Here is a 21,861-nt window from a genome sequence, read left to right on the forward strand (position 1 = left end):
TTGGAACCCTTGTATTTTTTTAATTTCTTTTTAGTAATACTGTGTCTTGTTTATCTGCAAGCTTAAAATAATTGAAATACTTTTTTTTGGAAGAGTACCTAACTGTCTTGTATATAGTCTGGTGCAACTGTTGAACAGATAAAGTTATATACTTTAAGCATTGTTTTCCCAAAATATACTGTTATGTATAGTGTGGATTAATTAACAACACTGTGCTGTATTAATACACCAATACCCTGAAAATGCATTTGGACAGTGAAAGAGAAAGATGTATGTATGTATGTATGTATGTGTAGGTGTATAGAGAACGAAAGAACAAAAATCACAAGACCACCTGGTTTTGCAAGACTTCTTCAGTAGAATTTTATAGGATTTTAAGGAAGAATGCCAAAACTTATACAAGATTTTGCTTCTAATGTACATAAACATGCCGTGGAATGATGGGGGTCCTTTAACTACCCTGACATCAACTGGCAAACAAAGTCTACAGGAAATGGAAGATTGAAAAGGTTCCTCACATGCGTAACTGGCAACTTTATCGTGGAAGGTTTGGGAGAGAGTGACTATGCCATACTATCATAAACCATAATACAGGCAAGAGTAACTGAACAAAGTCAGACTAGCATTCTAGATTTTAAGAGACCTGATTTCAACAAACTAAGAGAAAGAATAGGAAGAATTCCATGGGTGGAATCTAGAGGGAAAACAGTTCACAATGCTTGGGAAACTCTGAAAACCAAGGTAATAAAAGGCTTAAACAAATACCACAAAGAAATTAAAACAGGACACCTGATGAGACCAGCATGGTTGCACAAAGAGCTTTCTGACAAGCTGATGGTCCAAAAGGACAAGTATAAAAAAAATGGAAAGAGGGGTTTGTAACTACAGAAAAATACCAGCAAATAACCCAAATTTGCAAAGTCATTCTGTATGTTGCAGGAATATTGAAAAGCTCAGGAAGATTTTCAACCAACATAATATGCATGGACACTTTAAACCCCAAAATACACAAAGGCAGAAGCTTGTCCACCCCAAGGATGAAACACCCAGACACAAATTGAGCAATATGATATATGCGGTATGGCATGTATTGATTCGTATATTGGAGAAACAAAACAAGCATTTCACAAACACATTGCACAACATAGGGGACCAAACACATCAGGGCAAGATTCAGCAAAGGCCCACTCTTTTGAAGACAGCAAAGTCCACATTCTGGACAGAGAGGACCACTGGTTTGAAAGGGGTCGAAGAGGCCATCTACATTAAGATTGAACAGACTTTTCTCAATGGGGGAGAGATATCTCTTGTTTACAATACAGTCTTTCTAGCAGTTCCAAGAAGGTTCCACACTCATTTGCACTATTCAGGTGACCCGGAGGCCACAAATATACCTCCAAATGGCCTCAATGACTCTCAGAAAGAGGACTAATGACCCAGATGACTGTAAGAACATAAATTCTTCTATCCTCCATCATTTAATGAGAACTGAAGAAGCTTCTTGGATGAGAAGCAAAATGTCTTCAAGGAAAAACAAAGTCCAGTTGCATTTTGAAAAAGTGCTTTTGGGATATACTGTTTCTACTACTAGTATACTATTACTATTGCTACCGTACTACTACTAATATGCAGCCATGTTTTACTTTTACACACCTTAGTCTGTCTTTAAATCTTCTCCCTCATTTTTTTCTAGGATTTCTTTTACTGTTATTTTCTACTTTATTAAAGGCAGCAAGTAAAGCATTGGCACCTTCTCAATGCTGGGCTTCGCTGTGCCTCAGTGGCGTAGCGTGGGTTGTCAGCACCCGGGGCAATTTGCGCCCCCTAACCCGGTGACGTCATGGCACCGCCGAAAAGACGCGCCCCGCAGCGGCGTAGACTTTCCAAGAAGAGTCGCGCGCATGCGGGATGCTTCCGGGTCCCTCTCAAGGGCGGCTGGGCGGGGCTCCGACCTGCAAGAGCCGCTGCATTCAAGCTCGCACGAGAGCAGCTCGAGAGCGGAGCCAAGCCGACACTGTGCAGCCCTTGGGGCTCCCTGAGCAGCTCAGTGCGAGCGCGCCCCCCCAGATGTTGCGCCCGGTGCGGCCGGCCCCCCCTGCACCCCCCACGCTACGCCACTGCTGTGCCTCTTCCTTTTCTTCCAAACCCTTCCTTGCCTCTGAAGAAAATACCTTTTATTTAACATCTTTCTGTTTGTTGTTGAGTTACAAAAGCCCACATACCTCCTCCCCACCTGTTTCATACTTAAGCCTTTTATAAGCAATTCTGCTGTGGTGCTATTGGGGAGAAAGCTCAAATAAGTGGAGCAAAAGACAGCACAAGTGATTGCAATTTTCCCAGCAGCCTGTTCTTCCACACACTCTACCTATCTATCCTGGCAGCAAATAACTTAGCATTTATATAGTTAGCTTCTGGATAATTTGCAGTAGATCAGGGGTGTCAAACTGCCGGCCCATTGGCTGGATACATCATAGCGAAACCACGCCCACCCCATTGCTGGCAATGGCCAAAAAGTCATGATACGTCGTGACACATCATGTAATGTTGTAAGTTTGACACCCCTGCAGTAGATCAACAAAAGTCTGCAAATCCCTAATGTTTTTCTGAATAGCAAGTTAGGTTTCTGAAATGAAGAATAGTGGTACAAAACTATGGTATATAGAAGACATAGAGCCCAGTCTGGAAAATGAAAAGTTAATTCTAAACAACCACACATTTAAGTGTATCTTGTTTGTCTAGAGCCATTTCCTGGCGCTAGTTGAAGGGTATGGTTAATACTAGTAAAAAAAAAAGCTGGTTCTGCAGACAATTTAATTCAGTTCAGAGTAAAACTTATTTCTATGTAAGTATTTGAATTTTCTGCCTTAAAAAAGAATACAAAGCATGTTACTGCTTTTTAGGATATTAGCAGGTTATCAAACTTGCTCTAAAGAATTCATCAATATGTCAAGCTAGCTACTCATAAGCTACTCATACTGCATACAAGGTATGCTAACCATTATTAAGCTAAATTGTATGGTCTGATTGATAGAGGTCACCAGTAAAAAGTAGTAACCTGTCAACTTGGTTTATCTGGCAACAGTTCAAGCACGACAGGCTTACCTTTGATTTAAACAAATTTGAGAAATGTGTAAAGTTTGGGAAGCAGTTTTCCACTGATTTGATAAAAGAAACCACAAAATGCTGCAGCGCAGGTGTTGAAAATGTTTGAAAGCTGATTGAGGGAAGCAGATGGCTTTAGTCAGTGGCATCCAGCCAAAAGAGCAGGTGCTGATCATGTGATCACTGGTTACCAGGGTAATCTGATTGCTCTTGGCGTGCAGATGAAAGGAAAGGGGCCCAGCATTCAGCTGTAGCATTGTATAATTTGTGGCAGTTAGAGCGGAAATAAATGCTGGAAATGGAGCCTCATAGTAGGGGAGGCTACTGTCCATGTAGTATATATACTGGCATGGTTGGAAACAGAACAGTTGTGAAGATTCATTTTGAAGAAAAAGATTGTCTTCTGACTCTTGACATATATCATACAATGTTTTGCAATGTCAGAATTTTTTTGAGCTTTTTGAAAATTAAATGTATGTTTATAAATTGACATTTTGGGAGTATAAAGAATTTTATTCTTCAGTGTTCATGTAAAAATAATGGATTAGAATGATTCTAGATCAGCCTCTTTAGAAACTTATTTGTATGACTTAAACATAAAATGTCAAATGAAAACATTTCAACTCAATAAATTATCCAATCTCTTGTCTTCTTCCTTGAATTCTGAATATCATGAATACATTTGACAAAATTACATGTACAATTGCTAGGAATTTGACATAACATATCTGATGGAGTTCTGTGAAATTGTGTATGTTTTCATGCATGTTTTCAAGTTATTAAAGTAAATTCAGCTGAATATTCATGATTTTGTCTTTAAATAACATTCAAGTTTATTAATTTTTGCTTCATCTCTTATGTGAATATTTTTCAGAATTCCCACATGGAAACAAAAAATGCCATTTATGTCCTGAATATAATATTAATGAATCTCAACAGATTTAACATTCTTATATGCTTACTCTACTGTAATTATTCCTGGCAGTATGAAGACATTATGAATGCTCAGTGTTCTACATGTATGGTTTTGGAAGTACCAGAGTTTTATTTACTAGAGGCCAGGTTTTACTTTTTATGTAAGTTCATCATCTCTATCCTCGCCTCATTTTAATACCGACCTATGCAGTGTTGGGTTATCCACCCTAGAAAGGAGAATTCTAAAGGAAGATAATACAGGGTCTGTGTACATGTATGTGTATGCTACTTAAGATAATGACCTTCAATTACTTTTCTCAATTTCAGTTTTATTGTGTATACTTTATTAACGTTCAACAAACTGACATTTTTATATTTATTTTAGTTATATATGTATTGCAATTAAATGGGTCTAATAGCATTTATAAAATATTTTAAAAGTTAATTGGATTGAGGAAATTTAAACAGCTGTAATACTTTCAGGAACTCTACTCCATTTCAGAATAGGAAAAGATTTGCATATGCAATACTGATTAAAAAGTATTTCTATTTCAGTAACAAGAAAGCAGAATCAGAATCTACTGCAGTGAAGAAAAAGGTCAACAGGGGAAAGGAAGGTTCTGAAAACTCAGATGTGGAAAAAACACCACTAGGATCACCACATCCTGAAGAGGAAGATGATGCAGGAATTCAGGTACTTCCATTGGTCATTTGTTCATACCTGATTGTTGAGCACTATGGCCTCCTTCAGATATAATGCTAATCTATGATTTAGTTTTATAAGAAAACAAAAGCACACCGCTTTTTTAAAAAAACTGATGAGAAATTTAGAAATGTACATTTGCTGTCAGGTTAATCATGCCATTTTATCTGAATTGTATAATGCTCTATCAAGAATACGTTCCTTGAGGTAAGCCCAATTATGATGATGACTTTTTTCAACTCACTGTAGTTAAATTTAATGAAAGATTAGATTTGGAACATTCTGGTAAATTGTAGTTAATAAAAAATAGAAACTGAAGTCCTGCTGGAATAGGAGATGGGAAAGAAATAGAATAGATATATACCCAAAAGACTGGTTTTGTGTTTTGGTTTTTTTCATTCCTTAGGTCCGTGTTGATTCCTGTGCCTGCCTGGACATGTCCCTGCAGTGTTCTTGTCAAGATTTTTGGGAAGTCCTTCCTCAACTGAGGAAGAAAGTGACTGGCCCAAAGTCACTCAGATAGCTTTGTGTCTAAGGCGAGATTAGAACTCATAGTCTCTTGATTTACTGCACTAAACTGGCTCTCATGATTCATTCTTACGATTCCTATTGTAGTAGATCACTGCAACTAATACAGCAGAACTTCTGATACTTGAAAGCCAGAATTCCTGACCTAACTTGGCATACTATGAATGATTAGTATTTGAATATGTGCAGTCTATTTTTCCAACCTTACCATGTGAATGGAAAACTAGAGAATCCATTCTTTTGAACTTTGGTCTTCTTGCTCCAAAACAATCTAACTTTGTAAGCTTGCCATCTTATTATCTTTGCTGGGCATTATGATCATAGTTAAAAAGTCACCATAAGCTAATGGTTCAGATAATGAACCATCAAATGATTTTAAAATAAAGATTATAAAGGTTTTAAACTCCTGAAAAAGTGTCAGTCTGGCTTCCTATTGCATTATTTGTATTCAGGCAGGTTTTAAAATGTAAATTGATTTTATTGCTGTAAGGGTTTAATCTGTTGCTGTCTATTCTTATTTATGAATTTTTAAATTATAGCTTTAGTTGAATTGAGTTTTATTTACATCTAAACATGTTTCCTTTGTATAGGTCATTCAGTTTTATATTCATTCAACATTCATTCAGCATCTATACATTCTTAACCTTATTTTATCAGAAAATACTTCTTAAGGACCCCATTCCTTCTCCATTCAGGTTTATGTTTCTTCCAACTCTGAAATCCACTTAAAAAGTAGATAGAATCATACATATATATTCAAACAAGTTATTTTTCACAATGATCACATACTATCCCATTACAGTTCAAACAGTATTTGTACATCTTAAAATTCTCTAACCATTTTCCCATCTGAAGTAAACATTCTGCCAAACTAAACAAATTAATCTTTCTTTACCTTTCTGTTTTTATGTATAACTTCTATTCATTCACACCATTTCTCCTGTCAGGCACTGCTATCTAGATCATCAATACATTTATTTTCAGATTCATATTCCTTATTGCATTATACAATCTATCATTTGTTTCAGTTATTCTCAGCCAAAAACATATCATTGTCAACATAAAAAAGTATTTATACATTGATATCTTCACTTCTAACACCACCACAAATATTCCTTATATATTTAATTCATAAATATACTAAACATCCAAGGAGATACCACACATATTTATTTTACTGCTTGCTCAGTATTGAACCATTTGCTAAATATGTTACACTGTGTGCGTAATTATTAAGCAAGTGAGTATTTTAACCATATCATCATTTTCATGTATCTTTTTGACCTCCAAGCTATATAAACTTGAGTGCTTAGTGGATATAAGCATATCAGGTGATGTGTATTTGTGTAATGAAGGAAGGTGTGGCCTAAGGAGATCAACACCCTATATCAAGGTGTGCATAATTATTAAGCAGCTTCTTTTCCTCAGGCAAAATGGGCAAAAAAAGATTTAACTGACTCTAAAAAGTAAAAAATTGTAAAAAGTCTTTCAGAGGGATGCAGCACTCTTGAAATTGCTAAAATATTGGGGCATGATCACAGAACCATCAAACATTTTGTTGCAAATAGTCAACAGAGTCACAAGAAACGTGTTGAGAAAAAAAGACCCACATTAACTGCCAAAGATTTGAGAAGAATCAAATGTGAAGCTACCAGGAACCCGTTATCCTCCAGTGCTGTCATATTCCAGAACTGCAACCTACCTGGAGTGCCCAGAAGTACAGGGTGTTCAATGCTCAGAGACATGGCCTAGGTAAGGAAGGCTGAAACCCAAGCACCACTAAACAAGACACATAAGTTGAAACGGCAAGACTGGGCCAAGAAATATCTGAAGACAGATGTCTATGGAGATTCTCAGTCATACAGATATGGTTGTCCCAAAGATGTTCTTTTCAGGAGGCAACTGGACTTTTTTTTGAAGACGTTTCCCTTCTCATCCAAATGCAAATGACCATCTGTCTGTAAGCAATATAAATCCTTCCACTCTCCATCTAGCCAGAGAAGCTTCTTGGATGAGAAGCGAAATGTCTTCAAAAGAAACCCAAGAATGTCCATCTGAAGACAGATTTTTCAAAGGTTTTATGAGAATGACTCTTAACAGACCAGATGGATGGGCCTGTGACTGGTTCATTAACAAGCACAGAGCTCCACTTTGACTCAGACACCAGCAAGGTGGAGGTGGAATGGGCTGGCATTATTAAAGATGATCTAGTTGGACCTTTTTGGGTTGAAGATGGACTCAAATCAAGTCCTAAATCTATTGCCAGTTTTTAGAAGACACTTTCTTCAAGCAGTGCTACAGGAAAAAGTCTGCATCTTTCAAGAAGACCATGATGTTTATGCAGGACAATGCTCCATTGCATGCATCGAAGCACTCCACTGTGTGGCTAGCCAGTAAAGGCCTTAAAGATAATGACATGGCCCCCTTCCTCACCTGACCTAAACCCTGTTGAGAACTTATGAGCCTTTCTTAAAGAGAAGTTTTACGTTGAAGGAAAACGGTACACTCTCTGAAGAGTGTCTGAGAGGCTGGGGTTGCTGCTGCACAAAACGTTGATCGTCAACAGATCAAGAAACTGACAGACTCCATGAATGGAAGGCTGATGACTGTTATTGAAAAGGGCTATATTGGTCACTGATTTTTTTTAAATGTTAGAAATGTTTATTTGTACATTAGTAGTTGTTTGTTTATTATTATCACCTTAACAGATGCAAATAATTGAGTGAGATGGGCAAATTTTTATTTTTCATTTAGTTGCATGATAATTCTGCACACTAATAAGTTGCCCAATAATTGCGCACACATATTCTCCTAAGAAAGCCATAACCTCACTTTTACTTTCTTAAATATTCAGGTTTGAGGTTTTGTTAGCATTTTGGATTGACTGAGAGCATTGTAGTTATTCAATAAGAAAATTAATCTTCCAAAATATAACTTGTCTAATAATTGTGCTCACAGTGTACTTATTTTCACATGCTGCTTCCATCATGTAGTGTTATTGCATCTAGTACAAACTTTCATATTGACAGAAAATATTGCATAATTCAAATTATGCACTTTATTTTTTTAATAAATGAGCAAACATACAGTAAAATTTCTTTCTCACCTCAACAGCACACTGAAAAGCAAAAAAAAATTCTGGTTTGCATATACCCTGCCAGACATAAAATTATTATATTCCCAAATTTTGCTTATTGCAAATTATTGTCATCTGTTGTATCCTTTCACTTTGAATTCTGCTAAACGTCTTCCTGGGTACACTAAATGACAAAATCTCTTGTGGTTTCTGCATTTATTTTTATTGTCATTCCTTTTACACAATGAAACAGTAACAGCATTTTGGGCATCTGGCACAGATGAATTCACAAATGCATTAAGTCACATAGCTAGTCAGTAAGAAAATCACATACATAGTTTAACTATACCTGCAGACTTCTGTTTTTCATTATTCTCACAGTCTTCATGATTTACATGTTATCAGTTGTTTAGATATTAACATTTGTAATGTTAATTTCAATTCTGGTTATTGATATACCACAAATGTAAATCTAAAACACCCAAATTAGCATTCCTTCTGATGGAACAAACTATGTTTATACACATCAAAATTGCTCTACTTTTTCTTTGTTCATTTTAATGCTAAGTGTTTCTTTCTGTCTTTGCATCTATCCTTATGCATTTGTTTTCTTCATTTCTACAGCAATTCTTCTCTTATATGCACTTACATGATTCTATCAATCATTTTTCATACTTAACCTTAAAAGTAACTTTTCACACTTCACACTTTTCACACTTTTCAAACTTCACACACTTTATTTACATTATTGTCTTCACTCTGTTCCAGTCTGCTTCCACACATCATTCCTTACAACTTAATTTGTGATCTAATACTTCATACAGGATTCATAGTTTTTCTTTCATTCTTCTTTCTTTCATTTTGTTTTTCCTTTTCTTCTATATCACTTTTCCAAAGATCCTCTCTTGGTACTATCAAAACATGGTCTGTTCCAGGTTTAGAATCTCTGATAATTCTTATAGCTTTCTCTAAGTCTGTCAGTGTTTCATAAACAATAAAATCAGTTATGCCTTCAGAATTGTATTCATTTTTCTCCATGTATGTTTTATGAATAGATTGATGCTAAATCCATATATATTAAAAACTGCACATTTTTTCAATTTCACTATTCAGGGCAATGTATCATACAATTACTACTAACCTTTGCCTTTCTGTGCATTGTAGATTATACCAGTTCATATTTTCTGACATGTATTTTAATTTTTTTATCCATAATTAAACCATTTGGACTTCTTTGCATGCAAACAAGTCCACTTCAGAGGATAAGCTTCTTTCTGATGTTACATCCTTTCATTTTTTCTTAATTTCACAAAAATACAACATTTTCATAAATTTATACCTTTTACTTTGTGCTCTACTTAAAGTTTAAGCTAGAATCTTTAATATTTCGTGGGATCATCATAGTTCTGGTCAATTGAAACTTTTACATAACACTTCTTATAAGACAATAAAATAGTAGACTAGCTTACTAGTCCTAAGTCATACCTATATCCCATGTAGCAAACCTTGCTAATACTAAAGACACCACACCAATCAGTTTTGAAATATTTTGGCCAGTATGCCACAAGCACAACCAAAGCTAAATTCCACTCAAGCTTGCTCATGCTATTTATACAAGTTAAGATCTCTGATATGAAGCCTGTGTTTCAAATAATCTAATTTGCCAGAATGTCACTAATGGGGTTGTTTTGAAAGTTTATAATTAAGAATTCACATGCTGCAGTTTTGGTGGAAAAGTGAGGTAGAAATTCAGTAAACAAATGGTGATGCAAATATTGTAGTTCATAGCCCAAATGAGCCTGGCTATTGGGGTATTACATCATTCACATGTATTTAGTATTCTCCCACATTGATATCTGAACTTGAACATCAGCCCAAAAGAAGTAAACCATTCTATATTAAAGAACTAATTGATGGGACTAAGAACAAATAATTCTTACTGGTAACAAAGTAGAAGCATACACGCTTATTTCTTATTTCTTTTTCAGAAGAGGCGCTCTAGCAGGCAAGTTAAAAGAAAGCGTTATACAGAAGACTTGGAATTCAAGATTTCTGATGAAGAAGTTGATGATGCAGATGCTGTTGGAAGAAACTCCCCTTCTAATAACTCTCAGTCCGAACAACAGGTCTGTTCATATTTATGTGGAATAAATTAAAAATTTTGTACAATATTGTAGTGTTGCTCCCCCTCCAAGGGATTTCCATCACAGTTTGGCTCAATATGCCAAAATAAATTAGTTATTTAGATTCTTAAAGGCTGTGTTCATTCATGTTTTCTTTACATGCCAACAATATGTAATTTTACACAATTTAGTGAAATTAATGGTCTGTATTGAAAAGCTTAAAACTAGGCTCCAAAGAGGCAGAATTTACCTCCATGAATTCAGTGGTCTGGCTTCTATAACTTAATAAACCACTCAAGCTTGTCTCCTGCTGTCAGGTACTATAAGAACCCCTTTATGAAATTACTGTCTTTTAGTAAGCAGTGGGATATGCTTGATTTTTTTATGTAGTGTACATGACGGATAAAAGAGTTGAATAAAATGAATAGTGGTAATATGAAATGAGTACTATTACAACCTTTAAAAAAATTCATATAACTAACTTAGGAAACTATTGGTGAAAGTGGGCATACTGAAATATTTGTTCAGTAATTATTTTTAAAAGCTTTCTTAAATCTTTTCCAGTGCTATGTCAAATATTTGCAGCAGAGTATAAGTAAACAAGGGAATTGTTGAGATTGAAATTATCCTTGAGAAGTTTCTGGAAATTGCATTTGGAACACTCCACTTGCTACCAGTTGCCTGCTAGACAAATTTAAGGCACTGGTTTAGGACCTGATTATTTTCAGGGCTGCCCCATCCATACTACTTCTGCCCTACTACTCGAGATAGCAGGAGAAGCTCTTCTGAAAATGCTCTGTTAGTAGAAAATCAACTATTTGAATATTCAGAAAAAAACTAATGAGATGCATTTAGCTCTCCAAATGTTTAGGGAAACAGTAAATACTGAGCCTTTAATTTAGGACTGTCAAACTCAATTTCATTGAAGGCCGCATCAGCAGTATGGTTGCCTTCGAAGGGCTAGTTGCTGTTTCCTTCTCTCCCTCAGGCTTTCCTCATGGGAGCCTCTCCTATTCTATCCCCTTCTCTCCCTCAGGCTTGCCCCAGGGAAGCCTCTCCTGCTCTATACCCTTTTCTACCTCAGGCTTGCCCCCACAGACATCTCCTTATCGCCTTCTCTCTCCCTTCACTCCTCCTCCCAAAACACCCTTTTATATCCTCTCCTCTCTTCCTCCACGAGTTCACTCATTGCCCAGCTGGGCTTTTCACACAACGCTCATCAGCTGGAGCTGTGTGCGCTGAGTCTGAGGTCCCCACCAAGCTCTGGCAGCCCCACAGTTCCAGCTGACTCTGATCTCGAAGACTGTGTGCAGCTGCCAGCCACCCCTGAGGCTGCCGGAAACCCCAATCAGCAGAGCCCCAGCAACACCACATCTCCAGCTGACTCTCCCCCAGGCTTTTTTTTTCCAGAAAATTTTATTGATTTTCTAGTTTTACATTTAAATATTTGAAAAACAACGTGGAGGCTGAGTTGGTCAATAATTCAGTAACATACAAATATCTTTAGTACAGATCTCAAACTATTACATTAAATATTTCCTCTCTTTTCCCCTTGGTATTTACTGTCTCATATTTGAATTAATACAATTCTTATTATATCAATTAAATAAAATAACTTTCTTACATTTATCAATAATTTTTAGTTTATACATACCTTAGTTGTTTTAACATTCAATCTTTTTAGACAATCAACGTCCTGGTTAGTTTTTCCCAATTTTTAGTTTCCCATTAATATTTAAATTTAACATTTAATATTTATAATTTCCAAGTTTTAAATAACCCCAATTCCCTTTATCACAATTCATCACAAGATCTAATGTTAAGGATACATGTCTCATCTATTGGAATTCTCACCATCTTACATCAACTAACAGTACAATATAATATTCTTATTTTCTGGTAATTTCCAAATATCTTAAATTTAGTAACCAAACTTTCTCTTATTTCAACATTTTAATACTTCCTCTCTTTTTCTCTTAATATCTACTATCTCATATTTAAGCTAATAATTTTTATTATTACCGCTATTAAAACCATATTTATTGCATTCACCGATAGATTTTTTAGCTTATATGTATCTTAATTACCTTTACATTTGACTTTTATAAGCATATCAATGTTCAAATTTAACTGTTAATATTTATACTTCTAAGTTTTAAATGACCAAAGTTTTCTCTATCTCAACTCATAATAATATCTAATATTCTAAGTACACATCTTGTCTATTTGAGTATATTCTATTTTAATTCTCATGAATAAGTGAAAACCCCCAATTTTCTTCAGTCTTATTCTAGTTTTCTTTCTTTGCCAAATCGTCTTCTATGTCTGTGCTTTTGAGTCATCAAACAAATCTCCCTGTGTTGTTATGTATATTGTTTGTCGTAGAAAAAATCATCCGGTCACCAGTTTTTTGAGAGGACTAACAAATCAACTCTCTTATTTTTCCATCTCGACGTAGTTGTCCTGAACTGTTTATCTTCTCTTCAGTCTGTTCTTCTTCTTGATCCTCAAGTTCCTTCTGATTTATGTAGAAAGTCTTTTTCTTTTTTCATATTGTCAGTCCCTTTTCTAGGTTTTCCATTGACTGTGTTTGTTGATCAGTTAAATCTTCTGTCATAATATTTCTGTTATATTCTGTATAGTTGATTTTTTAGTTGTAATCGAAGTTTGAGTTCGTGTATCTGGGCTGACTTGTTCTTTTCTGTAACTTATTTTATCAGTGGCTGTAAGAATAGTTTGATGAATTGCTTTCAACATAGAGAAAATCTGTTCCTGATCTTCATCCATATTTTCTTAGTAGTTTATTTAGGCTAAAAGCTTTACAATCAGAGAATGCAACAAAATTTTTGTCACTGAGTATGGAACACAGTTGGGCTTCTCACAGCTGGTATCTCAAGATTACATAAATCTTATCTATTGTCTGGGCTACTGGCCAAGTCTCTTTTAAGCAATAACAAGTTGAAGTATCAGGTTTAGCCACAAGATGTCGCCCCTACCATTTAAAGTTTTCTTTTAAGTCCAACATTTTTACAATCTTTTCAGTTTTGCTTCTTTTTTATAAGTAAAAACCTGTATGTTCAGTAAGAATAGAAAATCTTTTAGTCCACAAACTTTAAAAAATAAAATTCCAATTAGGACCAAGTTATTCTTTCAATATGAGGGACGTGGTGGCTCAGTGGGTTAGGACGCTGAGCTTGTCGATCAGAAGGTCGGCAGTTTGGCGGGTCGAATCCCGAGTGCCGCGTAGCAGAGTGAGCGCCTGTTACTCGTCCCAGCTTCTGCCAACCTAGCAGTTCGAAAGCACCTAAAAATGCGAGTAGAAAAATAGGGACCACTACGGTGGGAAGGTAACAGCGTTCCGTGCGCCTTTGGCGTCCAGTCATGCCGGCCACATGACCACGGAGACGTCCTCGGACAAGCGCTGGCTCTTCGGCTTTGAAACGGAGATGAGCACCGGCCCGTAGAGTCGGAAACGACTAGCACGCATGTGCGGGGGAACCTTTACCTTTACCTATTCTTTCAATGTTTTAAACTCCCTTGGATAGTCAGTCGCCACTGTTTCTAGAGGGAGGGATAAAATCTCCCTTCCCTCTCCACAGAGGGGAAAGTACTTTAAGCAGCTTATGCAGGTAAAAAAATTAAGAGAGGTAGATCTCACCCAGTCTCATCCATGCTGCTTTATAATTGTCTGGTGGTAAGCATGACTTTGGCTGTCTGCAGCCTAGTGATGAGCCATATTGCTATGGCCAGTCTTTCGTCCGCCAGTTTGGAGGGCTGTCCCAGATCGAGCTGAAGGGCTACCGCCCTCCCATGATCAAGTGGGGATCCCCTCCTTGCTGGTTGCCCCTACAGGGTGACTTTCAACCCTTTCCAAGGTCCCCCAGCGAAGTGAAACTGGACGTGGAAGACGGACATCCATGGTGGCTGCATCAGCAAACCAGAAGTCCTCCCCAGGCTTCTCTTGCACTGCCGCTGCTTCAGCTCACACACCCCCACACACCGCACTACATACTTATTCACCTCCTCCTACTAATCTGCTTGCAGGCCAGATCTAAACACATTATGGGCTGGATCTAGCCCATGGGCCTTCAGTTTGACATGTCTTCTTTAATTAATATGTATTTTATAGACTGATTTATTGTTTCATTTTATTGCATTAACTTTGTTATGCTTGTTTTTGTATTTTTTAAAATTGCTGTAAGACTTCTTGAATATTGGAATAAAACAAAAATGCAGCATAAAGTTTGTAAATAAAAATAAGGTTTCTTGATTAATATCAGCATTAAAAATATATATAATGATCCTTTACAAAGCTAACATAATTTTTTATTATATATTTATTTAGCAGAATGAGAAGACATCTTCTTTAAACTATAAATGATTTAAGAATATGTTTCTTCCATTTGAAAAAGCAACTTTTGTAATAGAGCAAATGACTTAGCTCCTTAACCATTTCCAGAGATAAATGAGCTTCCCTTAGATTGTTTCTAGGAATTGTAAGCAGCCATATTTCCAGGATTTAAAATTTAACTTGTAATGTCTACCCTTTGGTTCATGAACTTCTTTATTTGATAGCTCCTTATATTTTTCCTGCTTTGTCTCTTCTCTACCCTTATTTCTCAATAATTCTTCCTAATACGTGGAACACTAAAAGAGTTACATGTATAGTGATTTTGGAATATGTAATGGTGTGTGGGAATAACCTTCTTAGAGAAGGATCAGACAAGAGAGGGAGGAGCCCCCAGTGGCTAGATGTTCAGAGAAAGAAACTTGATCAGACAGTTAAAAGAGACAGATTTGTACTTTCAGACTTGATTTATTTTTTTTATTTTAATTCCATTTATATCCCGCCCTTCTCCGAAGACTCAGGGCGGCTTACAAGCTTAGCAGTAGCCTTCATTCTATGTATATGCCTGCTTATTAGGGCTTTCATACACCCCCCAAGCGGCATTATTACAAAGTCAGCTTAATTGCCCCCAACAATCTGTAGTCTTAGGATAAACTAGAATTAGTTGGCCTGTTTGTGTTTCTTGTCTGGTTTACCTGGGAGGGCTAACAGGATGTTGGAAAAAAGTTGTCCTAGTAAACTATATTACCTCCAACTCTGCATGCAGATGTAGCAATATTTTATATTCTATAAAAAAGGGGAGGAAACAAAAAACTGTAAGTTCTCTTCCAGAGTGGTTGCTGCACAATTGAGAATGGAAAATTCTTTGTTTAAAATCTGACTGAAAATTTTTTGCAATATTTATCTTATATTGAAATCAAACATGGTGATGTTTCCATGGGATTCTCAATCATTTTTAAGACTGGAATTTGAAAACTTCAACATTATATTTGATATAATTTTCTCCAAAGTGGCTGGGAATTATGGGAGTTCAAGTTAGATATTTCCAGAGACCAATAATAGAGTGAGATGACCCGTCTTAACAATATGGCTGTTCTTTTCTTTACTTTTATTCAATAGTTACTATGAAATATTTCATTTTAAGGAATCTTCTGATGCTGATGGTCCTGTAGTAGAAAAAATTTTGAGTAGCCGCATAATCAAGAAACAGGTAATGTTTATTATCTTAATTTTCATTTTTAGAATAGCTTGTTTCTCTAAATTAGAATTATGCTTTAATAGTGCATACAAAATTAATATTAGGGGTTTTGTATTAAGGCCAGATTATTTGCTGAGTAAGAGTGTGTATCATCTGTCTGTCTATACATTTATTTATCTGCTTTAGGTTGTGATAGAATAAGCTATGTTTACTTTGCTAGATCCAGTGAACTGAACTCATATCCTTATAGTTTTTCCTTGAATTCTATAGAATATTTTGTATCTCCAATAGGAGGGGGCCACCCATCACTAAATATTTTTACCTCTCTTTCAGCCTGAAGTGATTAGATTAGAAAGAGCATTAATAATACTCTTACCAGGGCCAAACTAAAATGTATATCATCTAAAGCAGAGTTCTCCAACCTTTTGGGGTCGGCAGCCCAGAGCAGGGTGGGGGGGAAGGGATGGTTTTGTGTGTGGGGGGTGTGAACACATGAGCGAATGCCTGTGATGTTCATGCGAGTGGGGCTGTGAATGCCGGCAACGCTTGCGCGAGTGGATCCGCGAGCACCCGCAATGCTCATGGGTATACTCGCACAAGTAGGGCTGTGAATGCCCACAACACTCACAAGTGAGCACCAGCCAGCCACTCACACTGCCCTGTGGCCAGTAGGCTGCAGCCCACAGGTTGGGGAGCCCTAATCTAAAGCATATTTTGCCCACATTTTGCTACCTTGGCTAGATTCTTTTAACCTGCCAATAACTTCTTAACAATATTTATTAGAGAGTGATTAATATTCAGGAGATAATTTCAGACTCCTCCATTATCACTCCTCTTTTCTGGTTCATGGGAAAGCTGTTAGAAACTAAGAAAGTCTCCACAGTAATGTAATGAGAATTAAATTGATTCTAAATTAGAAATATTCCAGTTGCTGAATTTATTTTCACCTCTCCCTTTCATCTTAATATGTTATAATCTTGATAGGAAGAATTATTTTTGGTTGAGGCAACTACCAAAGAGACCTAGCAGCCATATCCAAAACTGTAGCCTGCCTTATTCTGTGGAACAATGTTTCTCAAACATGGGTAATTCCCCAAAATTGGGTAAAAGCTTTTTACAGATAGTCCTTGACTTGTAACCATAATTGAGCCCAGAATTATGGTCATGCTAAGTCATGCTAATCATTAAGCAAGTCACTACGTGACTAATGCCCAATTTTATGACCTTCTTGCAATGGTTATTAAGCAAATCAGCCATTGTAAAGCGAACACCATAGTTGTTAAGCAAATCCATTGTCTGAATGGGCATTTTTTGCTGAAAATGGGATGTAAAGACCAGTTTCTGGCAAAAAACACCCTATCATAAATTTTGGTTCTGGGACCGTGGGAAGCTGCAAAGTGTGGTAAACGCAGGCCAGTTGCTGTGTACTCAAACTGCAATCACCAGACCGGGGGGGAGGGGCAATTGGAACTCTGAATTCAAGGAATAAGTAGTCCTGGAAAGTTAGTCATAACATTGATTGGTCATTTAGTGGTTATAAGTCGGGGACTACTTTTCTTTACATTGGGAAAAAGGGACATTCTGATAAGCAGTTTTGGATAATGAAGGGAAAAAGTTGGGAAGCACTGCTGTAAAGGCAGCCGAAACAGTAGAGAAGGGTAGCTATGGGCATGATGTTTACTTGCTACCCCAGATATATGCTTGAAAAAGAGATTGTGCTCTTGGTACAACTGACTTGAAGTCAAAAATATGTTTAGCTTCCTGCATCTTTAAGTGCTGAGTCTGAAATCAGTTTCTAGGACTGATCGAGATCTCTACAAAGAAAATGAGACTGAGATGAGATAGAAAACATAAAATGTAGCCTGTTTAATAGTTAATCTTGGAAAAACCCTACCAGACTGTTTCTCTTGTGATTCTGTGCCAGCCTGTGATCCCGGCAACTGAGTCCGGAGAATCAGAGGAGGAGGAGGAGGGGCCTGGGGAGCCATCAGAGTCGGAGGAAGGCTCTGATGAGCCCCTGGACTTACAATCTGATGAAGAACCTGGCCCCTCCACTCGTGCTCAGGATGAGACTCAGATGTGCTGGGAAGCTGAGTCAGACTTTGAGGGCGCACAGCTGGAAGATATTATAGACGCTCACAAACGCCGACAGGTTACAAGAGCAGGACAGAGGGAGGCAATGGGGTGACTCCAAGAGAGGAGGAGAAGGAATTGAGAAGCCACGCCTTGGGACTGCATAATAAAAATGGAAGGTGTGTGTGGTGCTGGTTGCTGAAGGCAACCGTTTGCAAAGGATTCCAGTTTCAAGGGCTCATGTTTTGTTGCTTTGCCTGTGAATTCTTTCCTGTTTGACTCGTGCTCCATTTTGCTTTTGGGACAATTATCATGTCTGTAACTCAAATAAAAGGGGTTGGTTTTCCAGCTTACTTGTTAAAAGAGGTTTTGTCTTTGTGAAGTAACAAAGACATAAGTAGGCTGGGACAGAACAGTTTCTATGTAGCTTACATACAGCCACACATGAAGAAAGTTCTTAAATACAATAAAAATTTTCCTAAATTTTCTAGCTCTCCAGTTTCCTTATTCTCTCCTCAAGTCTGCTATAGACCTCCTAACTCTTCCAAAGCAATTTTGGGTGTTCAGGGGCAGAATTAATTTCTGGCAAATGGATGCAATTGGATACAAAACTAAAAGTTCTCAAATATGTTTTGAAAACAAGAAGATTTTATAGTTTAATTGTGGGCTGCTTTAAATACATATTTTTGTTTATATTTTTTGTTTGGTGATCAATCTTTATTTTATTGCTTACTTTGTATTGATGATTCCATCAGCTTTTTTTTTACTTGTACATCATTTTATCCTTGTAAACAGTCTTATATAAATTTATAAATAATCATGAGTTTATTTTGGGCACTAAAACATGTTTGGTATGAAAAGCCAACACATGTAATTATAAAACTGTATATAGTGTAATTATAAAACTGTATGTTGTGTGTGTGTGTGTGTGTGTGCGCCGTGTTTCCCTGAAAGTAAGGCCTACCCCGAAAATAAGCCCTAGCTTGATTTTGGGGTGGGGTGGGCCTAATATAAGGCCTACCCTGAAAATAAGCCCTAGTTTTCGGATGACAACAGACTCAGATATATGGAGTTATATTAATTTTTTTAATTAAAAAAGTTTATTCATTAGATTACCACACAGTACAAATCAGTTTAACTAAAAATAATATTCTAAAAAAGAAATAAAAATTCTTAGTTACACTAAAACTGTGAGGTGGAGGGATCATCTTTAAGTGCAACCTGTGCCAGAAAAATTAGAAAGGGACAGCATATGTTTAGTATAAGAATTTTTAGTAAATCATCTCTTCATGCATAACTACTATAATAATTCACAATACTAAAAGGAATTTAATTTATGCACTAGCTGAATTTAAATTAATAAGATTTTACAGTTAAAGTAGATTTGGCATCTATTATAACTTAAAACATTTATATATATTTTCCTCAGTATACTTTAAAGATATGAACTATTGGGTTGTTCATATCTCAAAATTATCTGCAAAGCTCTAAATGTATGCACTGTAGTTATTCAATTAATATCTTATTAAATAATTTTAAGTAAATATCTGAAAATCAGATTAAAGTAGTGGCCAAAATTGTGGAAACCTTTTGAGAAAAGTGTATTTTTGAGGTTTGATGACTAATAACACTACTTTTTTGGGGGGGAGTAGTACCATAAAATTATATATCAATGGAAAGATAATTTAATCAAGAATGTAATGCAACGTAGTTTGTTCAATTATTTGTACTGTATTCTATGAAAAATTATAGCCTAATAACCAGAAAAAGGAAGCACAATTTGCTTAGGTTGATATCAGGTAGCTTTCCTTCATCTGATTGTAGCCAATGAGCATGAGTGTTTAGAGAGCCAATCAGGTGCCATCTTGTTTTGGCAATGAGCCAATCAGATCACAGTAGGATTCAGTTATTGATGTCACGTATTGAAGCTGAGAGGAGGACATTTGTCAGTGTGTTATGTGATCACTATCAAGTTGGTTGGTTTTTTTCCCCCCTTTCATTTAGTGAGCTTGTAAAACGTAATAAAATTAAAGTTATGGTGCAAAGACTTGACTTGTTGCCCAGAAAGCGCTGTAAAATAGTATTATTAAGTGAACAAAGCTACAGTTATAAAGAAATTAGAAAAAAAACTGGTGGAAACTTAACCAAAGGTGGCATTTCTACTGTACACTTTTCCCAAAAGGTTTCCACAATTTTGGCCACTACTGTATGTATTAATAACCAGGTCTAAGAATATTTAGAATGGTTGTCCTGATTGGAAATGGGGTGTATTGTTTACTATATCTAGAAAATTCTAAATTGTAGAATGTAAGCAAACTTAAGAACGCAGTTAAAAAGTGGTATATCTCAAAAAACAAATGATTAGGCTTACAAAAATGTATTTTAAATTAAACAATAAACAAATTGGAATATTGATTAATGCTGGAAGAAGTTTATGACAGAGGAGTACTTAGATTATTTTTTGAAAATCTCCTTTCAGTCATTTTAGAACACGGATGTCAAACTCACAACATCACGTGACGTGACATATCGCGACTCATTTTGCACTGCTGGCAATGGGGTGGGCGCAGCTTCAGTATGATGAAACCAGCCCACGGGCTGGCAGTTTGACACCCCTGGTTTAGAACAACTCAAAATACAATTTCAAACTATAAAAATTAAAACTTTAAAATCTTGGCCATTCTACATCCTAAAAAACTATGACTAAACACTTGCCAGTGTTTCCTTGGGAGATTCCTTCCCTTTTGGGGATAGCAAGTCATCTACTAACTTCCTCCATCTCTACCAGAGTGTCTTGAAAGCTACAAGAAGAGGGAGAAAAACTTTCCCTCCACCTTTAGTCATAATATCAGAAGCTATATCCAAATTGTTTTTGACAATTGCCTTTTGCAAACAGGCTACAGGTAGTCCTTGATTATGACTGCAGTTGGGATTAGAATTTCTGTGGTTAAGCAAGTAGTTGTTAAGTGAGTTGGGCTCACTTTTATGATCTTTTAATCACGATTGCCACAGTTGTTAAGCAAATCACTGCAGTTACTAAGTGAATCACACAGTTGTTAAGTAAATCCAGTTTCCTGCATTGATTTTGCTTGTCAGAAGCTGCCTGGGAAAATTGAAAATGGCAATCATGTTACCTGGAATCACTACAGCTGTCACAAATACATGCTGGTTATCAAGTGCCCTAACTTTGATCATGTGACCATGGGGATGCCACAATGGTTGTAAGTCTGAAAAGTCCTGTTCATCTGGGTTGTGTCCACACTCTTTAAACAAAGAATTGTAATTTAAATTGCATCAAAGTCTAAAATAAGATTTTGTGGTTGCATGTTATGCCATCCTGCTTAATAGGATTGTCTTAAAATTTAGCAATGGAAGTAGTATTTGGGCTTTTGTTTACTTTACCTACTTGATATGCAAGAAGTTTTTGCCAGGCTTTATCTAATTGCACTATTAAGTAAAACTATATAAAATTACATTAAAACAACAGTGACATTTAAAGTCCAGCTTAATATGGATAGTTATTTAGTAGTACTAATGCTATGGAACCATAAACCATATTAAAACACTACTTGAACAAGTCACAAAACCACAATATAAAGTAGTCAAGAGCCAGCCAAAAATAATACATAAGGCATTCAGAAGTGCAGTTGCTAATTGGCTGCTGCCTGAGAAAATGGTACACTTGGCTTCTCTGTAGCACTGTGGGTTTGGCAGAAAGCCATTTTGGGTTCAGGTTGTTGTGAATGAAGCTGTGTGTGGTTAGGGAGGAGTTATAATGATTCATGTGTTGGAAAT

General features: G+C 36.4%; 1 protein-coding gene across 1 annotated transcript in view; it reads left to right on the plus strand.

Annotated features, from left to right (window-relative positions):
• Window positions 1–21,861, plus strand: part of CHD7 (chromodomain helicase DNA binding protein 7) — a 224,030-nt gene that overhangs the window by 123,462 nt on the left and 78,707 nt on the right. The window contains exons 5-7 of the mRNA XM_081324248.1: window positions 4,573–4,711; window positions 10,313–10,450; window positions 15,940–16,005. Of these exons, the coding sequence (XP_081180374.1) occupies window positions 4,573–4,711; window positions 10,313–10,450; window positions 15,940–16,005 (343 nt within the window). The remainder of the gene's footprint in view (window positions 1–4,572; window positions 4,712–10,312; window positions 10,451–15,939; window positions 16,006–21,861) is intronic.

This window comes from Vipera berus (assembly GCF_964194415.1).
Source record: "Vipera berus genome assembly, chromosome: 3".
NCBI lineage: Eukaryota > Metazoa > Chordata > Lepidosauria > Squamata > Viperidae > Vipera > Vipera berus.